This window comes from Monodon monoceros, unplaced genomic scaffold, assembly GCF_005190385.1.
Source record: "Monodon monoceros isolate NGI ecotype Baffin Bay Population unplaced genomic scaffold, NGI_Narwhal_1 Super_Scaffold_18, whole genome shotgun sequence".
NCBI lineage: Eukaryota > Metazoa > Chordata > Mammalia > Artiodactyla > Monodontidae > Monodon > Monodon monoceros.
In genome coordinates, this window is record NW_021703774.1 from 69,978,550 (window position 1) to 69,993,165 (window position 14,616).

Below are 14,616 nucleotides of genomic sequence, written 5' to 3' on the forward strand. Positions count from 1 at the left end.
GTGCGAGCTCCAGAGCATGTGGGCTCAGTAGCTGTGGTGCGCAGACTTAGTTGCCCTGCAGCATGTGGGATCCTAGCTACCCAACCAGGGATCGAACCAGTGTCCCCTGCATTGGAAGGTGGATTCTTATCCACTGGACCACCAGGGAAGTTCCAATAATTCTTTATATTAAACTTTCCCTGTTCCTGGCTAATACATGGGCATCAAGTAGCATCCTCAGAAGAGTATTGTCTCAGTGGCCAGACCAAATTAGCCCTAAATGAAAGGCTGTTTTGGTCTTGCCAAATGGCACTTAAAAGCAAGTTTTAAAAGATCAATCTATTTCCAAGTAACTTAACTGTGTCCCTGAACAAGGCTCAAAAATATTCAAAGCAATTAAAAAAAAAAGGCCAGCACCAAACAACATAAAATTCACAGGGTCTGGCATCCAACTGATAACTACCACACACGAAAAAAAGCAGGAAAATACGACCCAAAATGAGAAAAATCAACCCATCGAAACAGATCCAGAAATGACACAGATGATAGAATTAGTAGACAAAGGATTTTAAATAGCTGTTATGAATATATTTCATATGTTCGGGAAGATAAACACAGGGACATGATAAGGATAGATGTGAAAGATGTAAGATAAGACAGCAATTGACCTTCTAGAATTGAAAATTACAGTGCCTGGGATGAAAAATATACTGGATGGGATTAAAAGCAGATTAGACACTGCAGAAAACAGCTGGGTGAACTTGAAGACTTAGCAATAGAAAGCTAAAATGAAACACAGAGAGGAAAAAAACAGAAGAAGAAAAAGGACAGGAGGAGGATGTAGTAGTAGTAGTAGCAGTAATCAGTGAGCTCTGGAATAATATCAAGCAGCATATATGCCTGTTTGGAGAACCAGAAAGGTGGGGAGAGGGGTGACAGAAAAATATGTGAAGAAATAATGGCCAAAAGACTTTGTTTTTTTGGGGGTTTTTTTTTTGCGGTACACGGGCCTCTCACTGTTGCGGCCTCTCCCGTTGCGGAGCACAGGCTCCGGACGCGCAGGCTCAGCGGCCATGGCTCACGGGGCCAGCCGCTCCGCGGCATGTGGGATCTTCCCGGACCGGGGCACGAACCCGTGTCCCCTGCATCGACAGGTGGACTCTCAACCACTGCGCCAGCAGGGAAGCCCAAGACTTTGTGTTTTTCATGAAAACTCTAAACACATATATCCAAGAAGCTCAACAAACCCACAAGAAATATGAAAGCACAGCAAATCGCTGTTGAACATCAGTGATGAACAGGAAATCTTAAGAGCAGCCAGTGCAAAAAACATGTTAGTAAAGAGGAAAAGGAGAAGCAGACTTCACGTCAGAAACAACGCAAGCCTGAAGACAGTGGAGCAACGTCTTTAAAGTACTAAATGATAAAGCTGTCAACCTAGAATTCAGCGGAGATGTCTTTCTAAACTGAAGATGAAATGGAGATGCTTCAGACATTCAAAAGCTGAAGGAATTCATTACCAGCAGTCCTGCACTGTAAGAAAAAATTTCAAGCCGAAGAAAAACGATACCAGATGGAAATCTCCATCTACACAAAGGAATGAAGAGCACCAGAAATGGTAAATATATGGGTAAATATAGAGACTATTTTCTTATTGTAAAATTCTCTTTAAACGATAGTGGAGGGATTAGAACAAAAACAATCATATGTGTGGGATTTATGGGATATGTAGAAATAAAATGCAGGACAACAGTAGCACAGAGGCTAGGAGGTGGGAAATAGACCAAGTAAGGTGCTTACACTATAAGTGGTATCATATTACTTGAAGAATACAGTCTATGATAAATTAAAGATACATTCTGTAATCTTATGGAACCACACACACACACACACGTTTAAAAGTATAGCTTAATAAGATAATAAAGGAGACAAAAAATGGAGTCACGGTCACAAGCATCCACAGGGGCATGTTGGCTGCCCGCTCTAAAAACTGAGCGTTTGGGTTGGGTTCCTCAGACCAGAGGGGTGGGAGGGGGCACGGTGGGGGGGGGGGGGGATGTCCCACAGAGCCTCCAGGTGTTTAGGACAGAATAAGTACTGTCAGAAAAGCGCTTCCTCTTCTGCCACCTTCTGGCAGGAAATCCAGCCTATTTTTAACTCAGGCTTCTGCTTACGTGCTCTTGGCTACAAGAGAACCTGCCGCTTCTGAGGCCCCGAGCGGCCACAGTCTCCCTGGCTTCCCCGCTGTCCCCAGCGCCGGGAGGCTCAGGGGCTGCTCCGATGCTCCCAGCTGCCCAGCCACCTGTCCCAGGAGAAGAGGCTCCTTCGCTGCGGGTGTCACGGCGAACACCCACGCACGATAGGCGGCCCCTCAGCGCGGGCGCAGATGTGCGAGAGAACCTCTAGGGGGCGCCATGCACACAGAGACTGTGGGAGCGGCGCCGGCAGGGTAGTCCGGGAGGGAATGGGACCGCAGACTTGTGCCCGAGGGGTGTGTGTGTGTGTGTGTGTGTGTGTGTGTGTGTGTGTGCATGAAGGTGCACTGTGTGAAAAGGGTGTGCTCTGCTGCGAGTGTGAATGTTTTTGTGACTGCTTATGCTATGAAACATAAACATAACAGCCTCTGCCCTTTTGGTCAGCCACCCCCTCTGCCGGGCCTGTCTTCCCTCCTAGTGCGCCAGCCAACTCCCACACGCTAGCTGGCAATCCACCACCCGTCCCTCAAGCCTCTCATCTCTCCAAAAGCCGTCCCCGGTGGCCCTGCCCACAGGCCCAGCCAAGTGGCCCTTTCCCTCTGGGTCGTACACCCAGGGCTTAGCACAGGGCCTGGGGCCTGCTTAGCCCTCGAGGAGTGAAGCATGCTCCCAAGGCGCGTTGTGAGCCCTTTCTAGGGGTCAGACCAGGTGCTGGCAGGCCTAGAAGAGCCCCCAGGTGACAGGCCTCAGGACACAGAGGGGTGCCAGGATCACCCTCCAGGCCCAGGGCTGGGTCTAGGGGGGTCTGTGCCCAGAGTGGGCAGTGCTGGTGCCCAGGGTGGTATGTGTGGGGACATGGCCCACAAAGAGCGGGGCAGGCTCTGTTGGTCTCTCCCCGGGTCCCTACCCCAGGCTCAGGGTCTGGTGCGTGTGTGTGAAGGCGTGTCCGTGGTGTGCAGAGAGGGGTCCCTTTCATTGTTTTCTCCTTATTGATCAGCATATGACAGGAGTGGGAGGGTTGTTCAGGGCCCCTGGGAGGAATTGCGGTGGGCATCTGTGTCTAATGCCAGTGTGGACTCATGTCTCTGTGTACGTATGGACGTGGGTGAGAAGCCCCTGCCTCGCCCTGTGTCTGTGAGTGTGTCTGGGCATATCCTTGGGGTCCTAGGAACCTGTAGGTTCCAGAGGGCGTGAATGTGGCACTGCTCTCTCCCACACCCCGCCCACTCCCTCCCCTAGATTTTCCTGGACTCCAGATTTTGTCCAGCCGGTTTGGCTGCTGCCCTTCCGGGCAGGAAACACTGTTTGTTTAGTTGGGACCGTCAGCGTGGTCTGTGTTGGCAACTGTCATCTGTCGGATGCCAGTCCTCAAGCGTGTCACCCTGTGTGACCCTGGGTGCAAGTGTGGCTTGGGTGCCTGTAAGCCCCTCCACCTGTGTGTGGGCTCTTGTTTGTTGAGTGTGTTAGACAGTGTGACCTTCCTGTGTGTGCCTGGTGCCCGTGAAGGGTGGGAGTGTGGCTTTGAAGTGTGTTGAGCATGCACGCCGGAATGTGTGTGGAAGTGGCGAAGCGGTGTGTGTCAGGGGCCTGCCCGCGGGGCGGCTGCAGGGGCAGGGGTTGCCGGTGGGCCCGTGCTGCCTGAGCTGCTCCCTTGGCCCAGGGAGGACCCTTCCACTTCAGCTGTGTAAACAAAGCCCCTGCCTTCCTTTCTGAGGCCCCTTCAGGGTTGTCATTCCCCTCCCCCACCCCATCTCAGAGCAGGGAATTTGATTGAATGCATGGGGTTGCAAGGTTGTGAGGTTATATGCCTGGGTGTGAACTGAAGTGTGCAAAATTGTGCGTGAGTGCGAATGTGAAGCCGAAGCGTCCCCTGGCCAACACCAGCCTCTCAGGGGCAGGTTGGGGGACCCCAAGCCACTTGAGCTGAGCTCTCGCAGGTCCCCAGGCCGGTTCGTCCACCCTCTTATAGCCAGGCTTGGCGACAGCCCTGTAATTAACCCCGGCCAGGTGCTGTGGTGAAAGCCAAGCGTGTGACGCTGACCCTCTGGAGGAGGGGCTGCATCTGTCCCCGCTCCCCCCAACCTCTGTTTAAGCCAGAGGCCAGGCTTCCCTGGCTCAGATCTCAGGCCAGCATCTCTGGGTTCTGCTTGCAGCTGCTCTTCCTGCTCTGGGCCCAAAGTGTCCTGTCTGGCCTGGCCCCAGCACATCTGGGCTGTTCCCTGTGTCAGCACCACACTTGCCAGTGTGTCATCCAGGGGCTGAGCTACCCAGCCTATGTGTCCCCACCACTTCCCACCTCTGTCCCTCATGCTAGCCCTCACCCCACCCCACCCCACCTAGCTCATGTCCTTCATCCACACCTGTTTCCCCCCCATCCAAGTCCATGTCTCCTGGTCCTAGCTCATGTCCCTCCATTTCAATCTCTGTCCCATCCCAGCCCATGTCACCACCACATCTAACCCATGACCCATGTCCCCCCAGCTCAGCCCATGCTCCTGGGTTTGCCAATAAGGCAGAACAAGGATGGCAAGGGAGACTGCGTAAGGCTTTGGGGCTGAGTAGCTCTAAGCTGGACAGGTGTGGACTTGGCCCAAGTCCACTCTCAGCCCCATAGCATCTAGAACTGAAGGGAGGGAGAGAAGGGGGTAAGGGGTCAGAGAAGTTCTGAGATGGAGGATGGACTGGGATGTCTCCACTCTGCCCCAGGCTCCAGAACAGGCTGAGCCTAAAGCATCCTCCAGTGCAGCCCCCTGCTCCCCTCAAGGGCCAGCACCCACCCTTGCAGGCCCCCAACCCAGGGCACAAGGCTTTGAACCCAGCCTGGATTGCAAACGGCCCTGCTGACCTCGTGTCCAGAAGGGGAGGACGCGGCTGGCTCTGAACTTCACTCCACCAGCCAAAATCTGTTCTGAGTTGTTTGTTGTGGCTGCAGTTTTTCACCCTGGGGAGGGCAGGAAGGAAGGGGCCATGTGAGAGTCTCTGTCTGGCTGTGTCCTGGGATGTCCCTATGAGGACCCTCTGGGAATTCCAGCGTGTGTTGATATGAACCCTCTTGAGGCCCTTGTGGAGGCGGCCAGGACAAGAGAACAACGAGGAAGAGGACCCTGCTCAGCGTGGGCACGCTGCCATGTGGAGCTGGATTTGCCAGTCTGGAGCTGGCACAGCTCACTGAATTGAACTTCCCTGGCCTCAGGGCCCTGTCCTTTGGGGTGGGGACAGGACACTAGCAGAATGTCAGGTCCTGGGGCACCATCTGGCAGCCATCAGCAGATTCTAGGGGCATCCCAGGTGCTGGGATGTGGCAGCAGGAAGAAGGTGGCTTAGCCTGGCTTTCCCATGCCCTGCTGTTGTCCTGGTGCTCTCTGGCCCCCTCCCCCCAGCATCTTGCTCAGTCCCATATCCCAAACTGTTCTATTTGGTTCTGTGCACTCCTCCCCTGCTTTATCCTCTCCATCAACAGGTATTGAGTCTGGATCGTAGGCTCCCTTCCTCCCTTCCTGCCACCCCTGCCCTCATTCGCACCTCCAGCCCTTGCCCTCAGGCCCACCACTGGCATCATCTCACCTCTGCCTTGGCCAGGACACCCTGGTCTGTGCAGATCTTGGTGCCACAAGGCAGAGGCCCTGTGGCAGGCGGGCTCAGGGCCATGTCATCTGTGCATCTAAATGCTGAGCCCTCACCCCACTCCATCTTACGTGCTCTGGGAACTAAAGCCTTCCCTGAGGGGGATCCCAGCAGCACCCCAGAACTTCCTGAAGCCCCAGCCTCAGGGGAAATGAAAAGAGATCTTTGAAGTGAGTCGTGCTTCCTCCTTAATCCCTGCTTGTGGGGGATTAAGGGGTTTCAAAGACCAGTCTCCAACTCCTGGGAAGGTGCAGATCTTCCCTTCTGGGGCATCACAATATGATAGGAAAAAATGGGGGCTCAGGAAACCTGAGTTCCAGTCCTGGCTCTGCCATGGACATCTAAGTGACTGTGGGCAGGTCACTTGCTCTCTCTGAGCCTCGGTTTTCACATATGTAAAATGCGGGGTTTGGACTGGCTCCCCCAATCCAGAGCTGAAGTCCTTTGATGTCTTTCTCCAAAAACTCTGAGTGACTCTGATGCAGGGGATGACAGAAGGCAATCAGAATTTGTGGGAAAGGGTTCCAGGTGGTGGTGCAGGGTCCAATGGTCAGAATACAGCGACAGACAGACCCATTTTGAATGTCAGCCTTGAGGGACATAGCCTCTTAGGCCCTCAAGTTTTCCTATCTGTGCTACTGGGGTAGTAAGGCTTCCAAGGGCATGATGCACACAATGCATGTAAAGCACTGGGCACAGTGCCTGGCATGTAGTAGGCGCTCAGTGAACGGAAGCTGGCTTGCTCTAGTTCCTGCTCCCAAATGCCTGGCCTTCTTGCAGCCTTCTCATTCTTGGATTTTTTTTTTTTTTTTTTGTGGTACGCGGGCCTCTCACTGCTGTGGCCTCTCCCGTTGCGGAGCACAGGATCCGTATGCACAGGCTCAGTGGCCATGGCTCATGGGCCCGGCCGCTCCGCGACATGTGGGATCTTCGCGGACCGGGGCACGAACCCGTGTCCCCTGCATCGGCAGGCGGACTCTCAACCACTGCGCCACCAGGGAAGCCACCCATTCTTGGATTTTTGAACCCACTAGATCCTCCGCATCCCAGCCGGCCAGCTCCTACCCCACGTAGCCCTGGGGTTGGAGGGAGCCTGCAGCCTGGGCTCCTTTATGGGACAAGCCCACACTCCTCAGCCTTCAAGGCCCTCAAGACTGCCTAGTAGGGCCCCAGCTATGTGTACCTCCTCCTCCTACGTCCCCAGGCTAGAGTGTGACTTTTTTTCCCCCATGTTCCTATAGCTTCCTGACATTTACCCGTGTTACACCTGGTTACATTGCCATATGTGTGTGTGTCACTGATTCCTCATCACATATCAACACATGGGAAATTATGAGCTTATCCGAGGCTAGAGACTGCCTTCTTTGTATCCCCAGTACCCAGGTTAGGGCCTGGCACTCAGCAGGCACTCAATAAATGTCGATTGAATCCATGAATGACTAGATCGATGAGCCTACCTTTTCAAGTCCTGTCTCCACGTAGGGAGCCTCGGACTAGTGCACTGGCTGCCCCTGATCCTTTCCACACCTGCCCTCCCACTCCCACTCCTCCCAGCTCTGCCAGTGGGAAACCTACCCACTCTCCACGGTCTGGTCGAAATTCCGTTTCCCATGTTTTATGAGTACAGAGGGGGAGAAGACACAGTCCCTGCTGCTCAGAGACTCACAGTGCAGCTGGCAGGAGCCACAGGGCACACAGGAGGGGCACTCACCCAGGACCCAGCCTGCCCACACAGTGCCCTGGTTGGGCTGGAGTCACTGCTTGGCAATGAGGAAAAAGGCACCCCCTCCGTGGGCCAGGGAGCTTGGCTGGGCAAGGGAAGCCTGGATAGATCTTGGCCCTTATCAGCAACCCCTCACCACCCTCCTGAAGTGCCCACCTGTACAACCCTGACCTCACTGGGCTTAGGTGGGGCTGTGACCTTTGACGGCTTCAGCCACTGTCACGTCTTCTTCCTTCTGTCCCCTCACTCTCCTGATGGATGTAGGATGCTGTTGTTATGTGCGGCTACAGCACCCGCAAACTCTCAGCCTTTTGGCCATAATGTTTTAAATGAAAGAAATAAAATTACAAAGGATTATAAAGGAAACCAATTATATTGAAACACAGTTATCAAAACATTTACATTTTTTGGTATAGTAATATATATGCTTCTTTATTAACACATTAAAAACAAGATCTAACAACCACGGTTATTTCAAAGTAGTGATGAGAGTAAATGATATTTTGAGATATCTTCAAAAACTATAACGCAGTCTGAACACATCTGTGTCTGTTACAAAGTCACAGGCGCCCTTAAAACTACTGTGGCTATTTTTTTTTTAAAGCTTCTTTGTTTTACCTTCACATTGTTTTTAAATTAATTAATTTATTTATTAATTTTGGCTGTGTTGGGTCTTCATTGCTGCGCACGGGCTTTCTCTAGTTGCGGTGAGCGGGGGCTACTCTTTGTTGCGGTGCGCAGGCTTCTCATTGCGGTAGTTTCTCTTGTTGAAGAGCAGGGGCTCTAGGAGCGTAGGCTTCAGTAGTTGTGGCACGTGGGCTCAGTAGTTGTGGCTCAGGGGCTCTAGAGCACAGGCTCAGTAGTTGTGGCACACGGGCTTAGTTGCTCCGTGGCATGTGGGATCTTCCCTGACCAGGGCCTCAAACCTGTGTCCCCTGCATTGGCAGGTGAATTCTTAACCACTGAGCCACCAGGGAAGCCCACTACTGTGGCTTATTGCCCAAGTACATAGGAGAATGTTAAATTTCAGTTACAGGCGAGTGAAAATAAAGATATAATTTTTTCCTATCTAGGTTCACACCCCCCTGAAATCCATAGACCCCAGTCAAGAACTTCTGGTTACAGAATGGAATGGGAAGAAAAGGAGAAAACCATCACTGATTGAGCCTTATACTCCCTCTGCCATTTAATCTTTACACCAACCCTGTGAGAGGTGTATTATAACCTAAATTTTCTGACTGAGGCTCAGAGAGGTTGCCATGCCCTGCTCGGAAGCCCTTGTTGCTCCCTCCACTCAGAGCTGCCTCCTTAGGGGAGATGAGCCACAGAATAAGGTGTTCAGTTGACCCTTTGGCCCTAGAGTCCTGTCCCCTCCCCAGGCCCTGTGATCTGTGGGGTTTATTTAACCAGTGTACAGAAGAGTGATGGCCCCTGGAAATTACACACACTCAGTTATTTTCATCTCCAGTTTATTTTTTTAGACTAAGAGCAGAGTATGAAAGTCACAGCCAAAGCACTTGAAAAAGGCCCAGGAGAATGGGTGGGGACCACAGAGGATGGGCAGGGCAAGGTCCTGGGAGCTGGGTCCCCGCTCAGGGCTGGAGGGGAGGGGGCGTTGTTGTCTCACGGTCTCCAAAAGTGTCTGTGCGTTGCATAGGTCCTGTCTTCACAGAAGACAAAAGAGGGGCCAGGTGGTCCCCCAGTGGGGGGCCTAGCCTGGTGGGGAAGGGGTCTGAAGCTGGAAGGGGATGTCAAGGAAGGTCAGGGGGTTAAGGAGGGGGAGGGATTCTGTCCATCTGTACATTATATATAGAGATATAGAGTCTGTACATGCCTGCCTGGCACCCCAATGCCCACCCCTTGTCACCCTTGTCCACTGACGGCCCCCCCAGGGGTGTCTACTTGTAAACTTGGATTCAATCCAAACCACAGTCCTGGGAGTGGGAGTAGGGGGAGGAGGACATGCTTATTGCTGTAAACAGGGGAAGGGGGCAGCAGGCGGTGCCACCCCTTCGCCCATCCAGTCCCCTCCCCATGTTCTGCCCCTGGAAGAGAGTGATTGGGGGTGTCTCCCACACTTCGATTTGTTCTCTCTGGGGCACATTTGTCTCTCTCTCGGGGGGGACAAGGGGGGAGGGCACCAGGGGTCAGAGAAAGGTACCAGGGGGCAGGGAGTCCTGAACACTGCCCCTTATGGCCCCCCGGGTTTGGTACCAAACATTACCAGAGCCACAAGGCCACTTGGAACCCTTGGTTGTCCCTGTGCCTGGTCCACTACAGTGCCCTACTTGGTGGGGAGGGGGCAGAAGGGGTGGGCACAGATGTATGGTGCAGACCCCACTTCCAGCCATCAGAGGAGGGGTCTAGGCCCCAAGGCTAGGCTTCCCTTGGAGAGGCCAAAGCCTCCCTGCTCTGTCCCAGTCCCACTCCATTTCTCCCCGCCAAGGGACGGGGCAGAGCTAGGAGGCCAAGAGTGTCATAAGGAAGAAGGCGATGCCCACCGCCAGGGGCAGGTGTTCCCGCTTGGGGCTGGTCCCGCTGATGCTCTTCTCAAGCTTGGGCACCTGGGGGTTCTCTCCCTCAAAGTCTTCTGTGGATAGATGAATAGACAGACTGGTGAGAGCTGTGCTGAGTGCTGGGGCGGGGCACGCGGCAGCGGCAGCAGCAGTGGAGCGGGGGACGTGACCACCCACGGGGGTGGTAAAGATCGGTGACCCCAGGAAAGACATGCAAGATGAGCAGGCACCGGGGAGGGGGCTGCGGATCCAGCAGTGGCCACCAGAGGGCGCTGCGCAGACTCACCCAGCACGTTGATCTTCACATTGGGGCCCATGGTGAACTGGGGGAGAGTGGGGACCGGCTTCTCCCCGGAGTGCGATGCTGCGGGGGGGGGTGCGGGGAGGGGAGAGAGGAGGGGATAGTCAGGGCCAGGATCCCCTCCCCCTGTTACAGCTGAGGAGCGAGTCCCCCTCGCCTGTGCCCTCCGCCCCCACCCCCAGGAAGCCAGGGGAGCCCCAAAGCAGGGGAGCCGAGAATGGGGTCGCGGCTGGGAGCCTATTATACTCACTGGAGGCGCAGCAGACGAACACCTTCATCCTCAGACACTTCCAGTGCAGATTGTGGGTGGGCGTGGCTGGGGAGGAGATCGGGCCTGAGTGGCTTTCTCCAGATTTACACCCCGTGCCCTCCTCGCTCAGAAACTCTCCTTTTCACCGCCTCCAAACTGCCCCTCTTGGGCAGTGTCCTTCAGTACCTCCTCCACCCTTTGCGCATTGGTCGTGGTGGCTCCGCCGTCAGCCCTAGAAGCCCTTTGGGTCCCATCCCTCAAGAAACAATGACCCCTGAGGTCCCGGCCCAGAAATGGCCCTCACAGAAACAGTGACTCTGCGACCCAAAGTTCGGAATGCCACTAACCTCTTTCTTAGCCTCAAGACTCTGAGCTGGAACCCTGAGGTCCCCAGCCCCCACGCCTCATCCCGAGGTATCACTCCAAGCGACGGAGACCTAGTGCCTTGCAGCGTTGGCCCGCCGCCGGCCCCTCGGGACTCCACCCCCTGGCACTTTTAGGTCCCGCCCTGGTCCGCCGCCTGGCCGTCACTTACAGATGTAGTAGTACTCGTGGCCCGCGTGGAACTCGTAGCCCAGAGAGAAGGCGCTGTAGCGCTGGAACTTCTCCGAGAACTTGATGGGGCTGTGGGGAGCGTGCGGTCGGTTGCACTCCCAGCGCTTGAAGCCTTGGCTGGCGTTGCAGGTGCGGTAGCCTGCCCGGCTCACCATATACAGCACGTACTGCTCCGCCCCGCCTCCGGGCCCTGGCCCCGCCCCCGGGCCCACCCCTGAGCTGTTGTAGTGCGGGCAGTAAATATCCAGATAATCGTTCACATTCACCTGCACTGTGTAGCCCTCTCGCCGCAGGCTGTGGGGAGAGGAAGCGGGTCAGAGAGAACAAACCCAAGGCCAACCCACTTTCCACCTCACCGCTCCGCAGACCTTCCCCAGGGTCCTCGGAGCCTCCCGGTTTTTCTTCGGAGCTTCCTCCCTTCTCAGTCCCTGTCTCTGTCCCCAGGGCCCTAGTGCCGCCAGTCCCCCAACTATCCTTCCAGGCCCACTCCTTGTTCTGCCCTTCTCATGGTGGCCACCAGAGGGTAGCAAAGGCACAGGGAAGCCCTGCCGGCCTCAGAAGGAAAAGAGGCGGGGGAGAAGGGTGGAGGGAAGAAGGGAACGTATGCTTTGGTTACCACAGAAACGGCGCAGGCCCCAGCGACTCCCAGACCCAGGCCCGGATTTCCTCTGTCCATCCCCCATAATTCACTAGTAGGGAGGAAGGATAGAAGGAATGGAAGTGTGAAAGTGGGAGGGATCCCTTCGAGGGATGCGCACTCTCCATCGCCTCTCCCAGCATGCTTTCCTGCTGCTGCCAGTCGGCCCCAAAGGCGAGTCGGACAGGACCTGCCCTCACAGACGCATGTATGGAGGCTTCATGCATATACATGCACAAGTTCTATGGCACACACACAAATATGTTCACCGCCCACTCATAGGCGGCATACACATAGAAAAAGTAGGTGATATGTGTGCTGGACTGGCATGCCAGTATTGGTTGACCCCAGCAATCGCAAGCTTTCTTCCTGCTCTTTCCATACACACACACACTGGCACATGCTCTCTCTACGGTATGACTGGCCTCTGTACCTTGAGTCCCACTGACCTCCACCCTGAGGCCACGGACAATTAGGTCCCCAATAACGTGACACAATAGATCAGGGAGCTAAGGGACTCAACACCAAGGCTCCGTGTGGTGTCACGCTAACCAGCCAAAACTTCTGTCTCTATACACCTCCCTCCTCAACCTGGACGCCAACGCCCCAGGTGATGATGATGCCGGGAAGAGTAGTGGGCATAGTGCCCAGACAAGACGGCTGTGCCTCTTACTTCCCTGATCCTTCTGTGAGCAGAGAAGCAGATGCTGGGTCCCTTGTAATCCCCGCCTGCCTTGCTAGTTACCATCAAAATGTTGGTGTTACTGTTCTCCATGGTGGTACTGAGTGGTGTGGGGATGGGAGAAACGTCTGAATGCAGAAAGAAACTCAGAGAAGTAGGCAGGAGTTTCCCCTAATTTCCTTAGCATAAGAATGCACACATCTTGGCAGTGAGAGGGGAGTGTGGTGGACACAGGAAGGCATGGGGTACTTGGCAAAATATCAAACCACTGGGGTCCCTGGTCCCTGGAACTCCCTGAGGGGAGAGACTCACTCCCCATGTCGCCAGGCACCTTCCAGTTCCACAAACAGTAATTAGATCCATTAGGGAAACGAGCTTGGAGGCCTTTGGATGGCATGGGGCCTTGAGAGTCCCTCTTCACCTCACCTTACTTCCTTGGCCTTGCCTGTGCCACCCCCTCCCCAGGTACTCCCTTCCAAGCCTAGCAGTAAGGCAGATAGGTAAGAGCTGGTGCTTGAGCACCCCAGTAAGAATGGGCACAGCCTCCCTGAATCATCAGGAATGCCACCAGCCCCACTCGGTTCCCATGGGAGTGATGGGTCACTCTGGCCCCTCCTTGGCCCTGGCACTCAGGTGGGCAGGAGTCTCTGCCTGGGGCACTGGGAGCAGGAAAACGGGTTAGACCAGGCCTAGCTCCCAGCCACCACCCCAGGTTTGCCTCTCTATCCCCAAGCCCAAAGTCTACTGTTTTCTCCACAGGCTTTGAGGAGGGGGCCACCAGTGCCAGGCCTGGAGCAGCTGCACAGGCACACTGGGGCCTCTGTCCATTAGCTTCGCCCGGGTTTCCAGCCCTCCTCTGAAGTAGCGCCTCCCTAGGGCACTGCCCAGTTCCTCCACAACACACCCTGCTCTAGCAGAGAGGAAGCCAAAGCCAGAGCTATCCCTACAGGTACCTCAGTTTCCTTAATGCAGAGGGGAGTAGCCTTATACAAAGGTTGCTGGGCGACCACAACTGAAGAGGAGCCACCTCTTTCCCATCCCTGGGCTGAGTGGAACAGCCCCTGAAATGCACCTCCCTCCCCAAGCTGGGCATGTGGGAGAAAGAACTGCTTGTGGAATGACTGTGCCCAGTTGGTAGCTGGTGGACAGGGGGCAAAGGGCTGGGTGCCAGGAATCCCCAGCCACACCTCCTGGGAGACCTGAGGTGTCTGCTTGGCTTGGGCGCTTTAATTGAATCTGTCATCCTCCCAGCCTTGGCACTGAAGAGGGAGGTGCCGCTAGGCCCCGGCTTAGCGCCACAGCTCACCCCCCCTCCAGGGCCGCACCTCTCTAACCTAGAGCCACACCCCACCCCCCGCCCCACGGGAGAAGAGGATAGGCTGGGATCTGGGGGCTGGGTCGTGCCTGCCCCTTCAAACAGTTCTCTATTCTTCCTCACTTCATCCCCTCCTGGCCTCCCATTTCTCCTCCAGAAAGGCGTGTCAACACACCCCACCTGGAGGGGGTGCCCCCTCACCCTGTTTCATTTCTCCCGGCTCTCACCGCCCCCGGTGCGCATTCCCACCCCTCACTTTCACTCCTTCAGTGCCCTACCTGCTCGAGCCTGGTGGGGTGGGCGGCGGGGGAGCGGGGAAGGAGCAAACCTCTCCCCCTGGGGCAATTAGGGGCAGGTAAACCGGGTGTCTAACGGACCAGGGAGTAGGGAAAGGATCCCCAGAGAGCTGAACTTGTTAAATCCCTGCCCCCACCCCAGACGCCAGGATGCAGAGCTAAGGAAGTGGAGGAGAGATAAAGACACCGGACCCCGGTTCTCCTTCTCTCTAGCGCGCGCCCCCGAGGCTGCGCGCCGCTCACCCCAGCAGACTAGGCCTGACCACGTGTGTGCGGCGTGGGGTCCGCCCACCCGGGCTTGGGTGGGTGACTGGAGAGAACGCTCGCGGGGCGGCGCGTGCACGCTGACACCCCCTCACCCCTCCGGCGCCCCGGGCCTCGGCGCCCCACTGCACTGGGTCTTGCCAGCCCGGGACGGGGCCCTGGGCTTCTCCGGACGGCGTCGGATGGGAGAAAATCAGCGCGCCCCATATCCCCGCCCCTCCTCCCTGCGACAGCGGCGGCGGCGGCGGCGGCGGCGGCGGCGGCGGCGGCGGCGGCGGC

General features: G+C 55.7%; 1 protein-coding gene across 2 annotated transcripts in view; it reads right to left on the reverse strand.

Moving 5' to 3' along the window:
* Positions 1-8,981: 8,981 nt before the first annotated feature.
* The window catches only part of EFNA3 (ephrin A3), an 8,823-nt gene continuing 3,188 nt past the window's right edge, over positions 8,982-14,616 (reverse strand). The window contains exons 2-5 of one of the 2 annotated variants that reach the window (XM_029231277.1): positions 11,124-11,437; positions 10,589-10,654; positions 10,324-10,401; positions 8,982-10,111 (exon numbers count right to left, since the gene is read on the reverse strand). In XM_029231277.1, coding sequence (XP_029087110.1) covers positions 9,981-10,111; positions 10,324-10,401; positions 10,589-10,654; positions 11,124-11,437 — 589 coding nt within the window. In that variant the 3' untranslated portion in view covers positions 8,982-9,980. The remainder of the gene's footprint in view (positions 10,112-10,323; positions 10,402-10,588; positions 10,655-11,123; positions 11,438-14,616) is intronic. The other variant, XM_029231278.1, reaches the window with a different exon arrangement.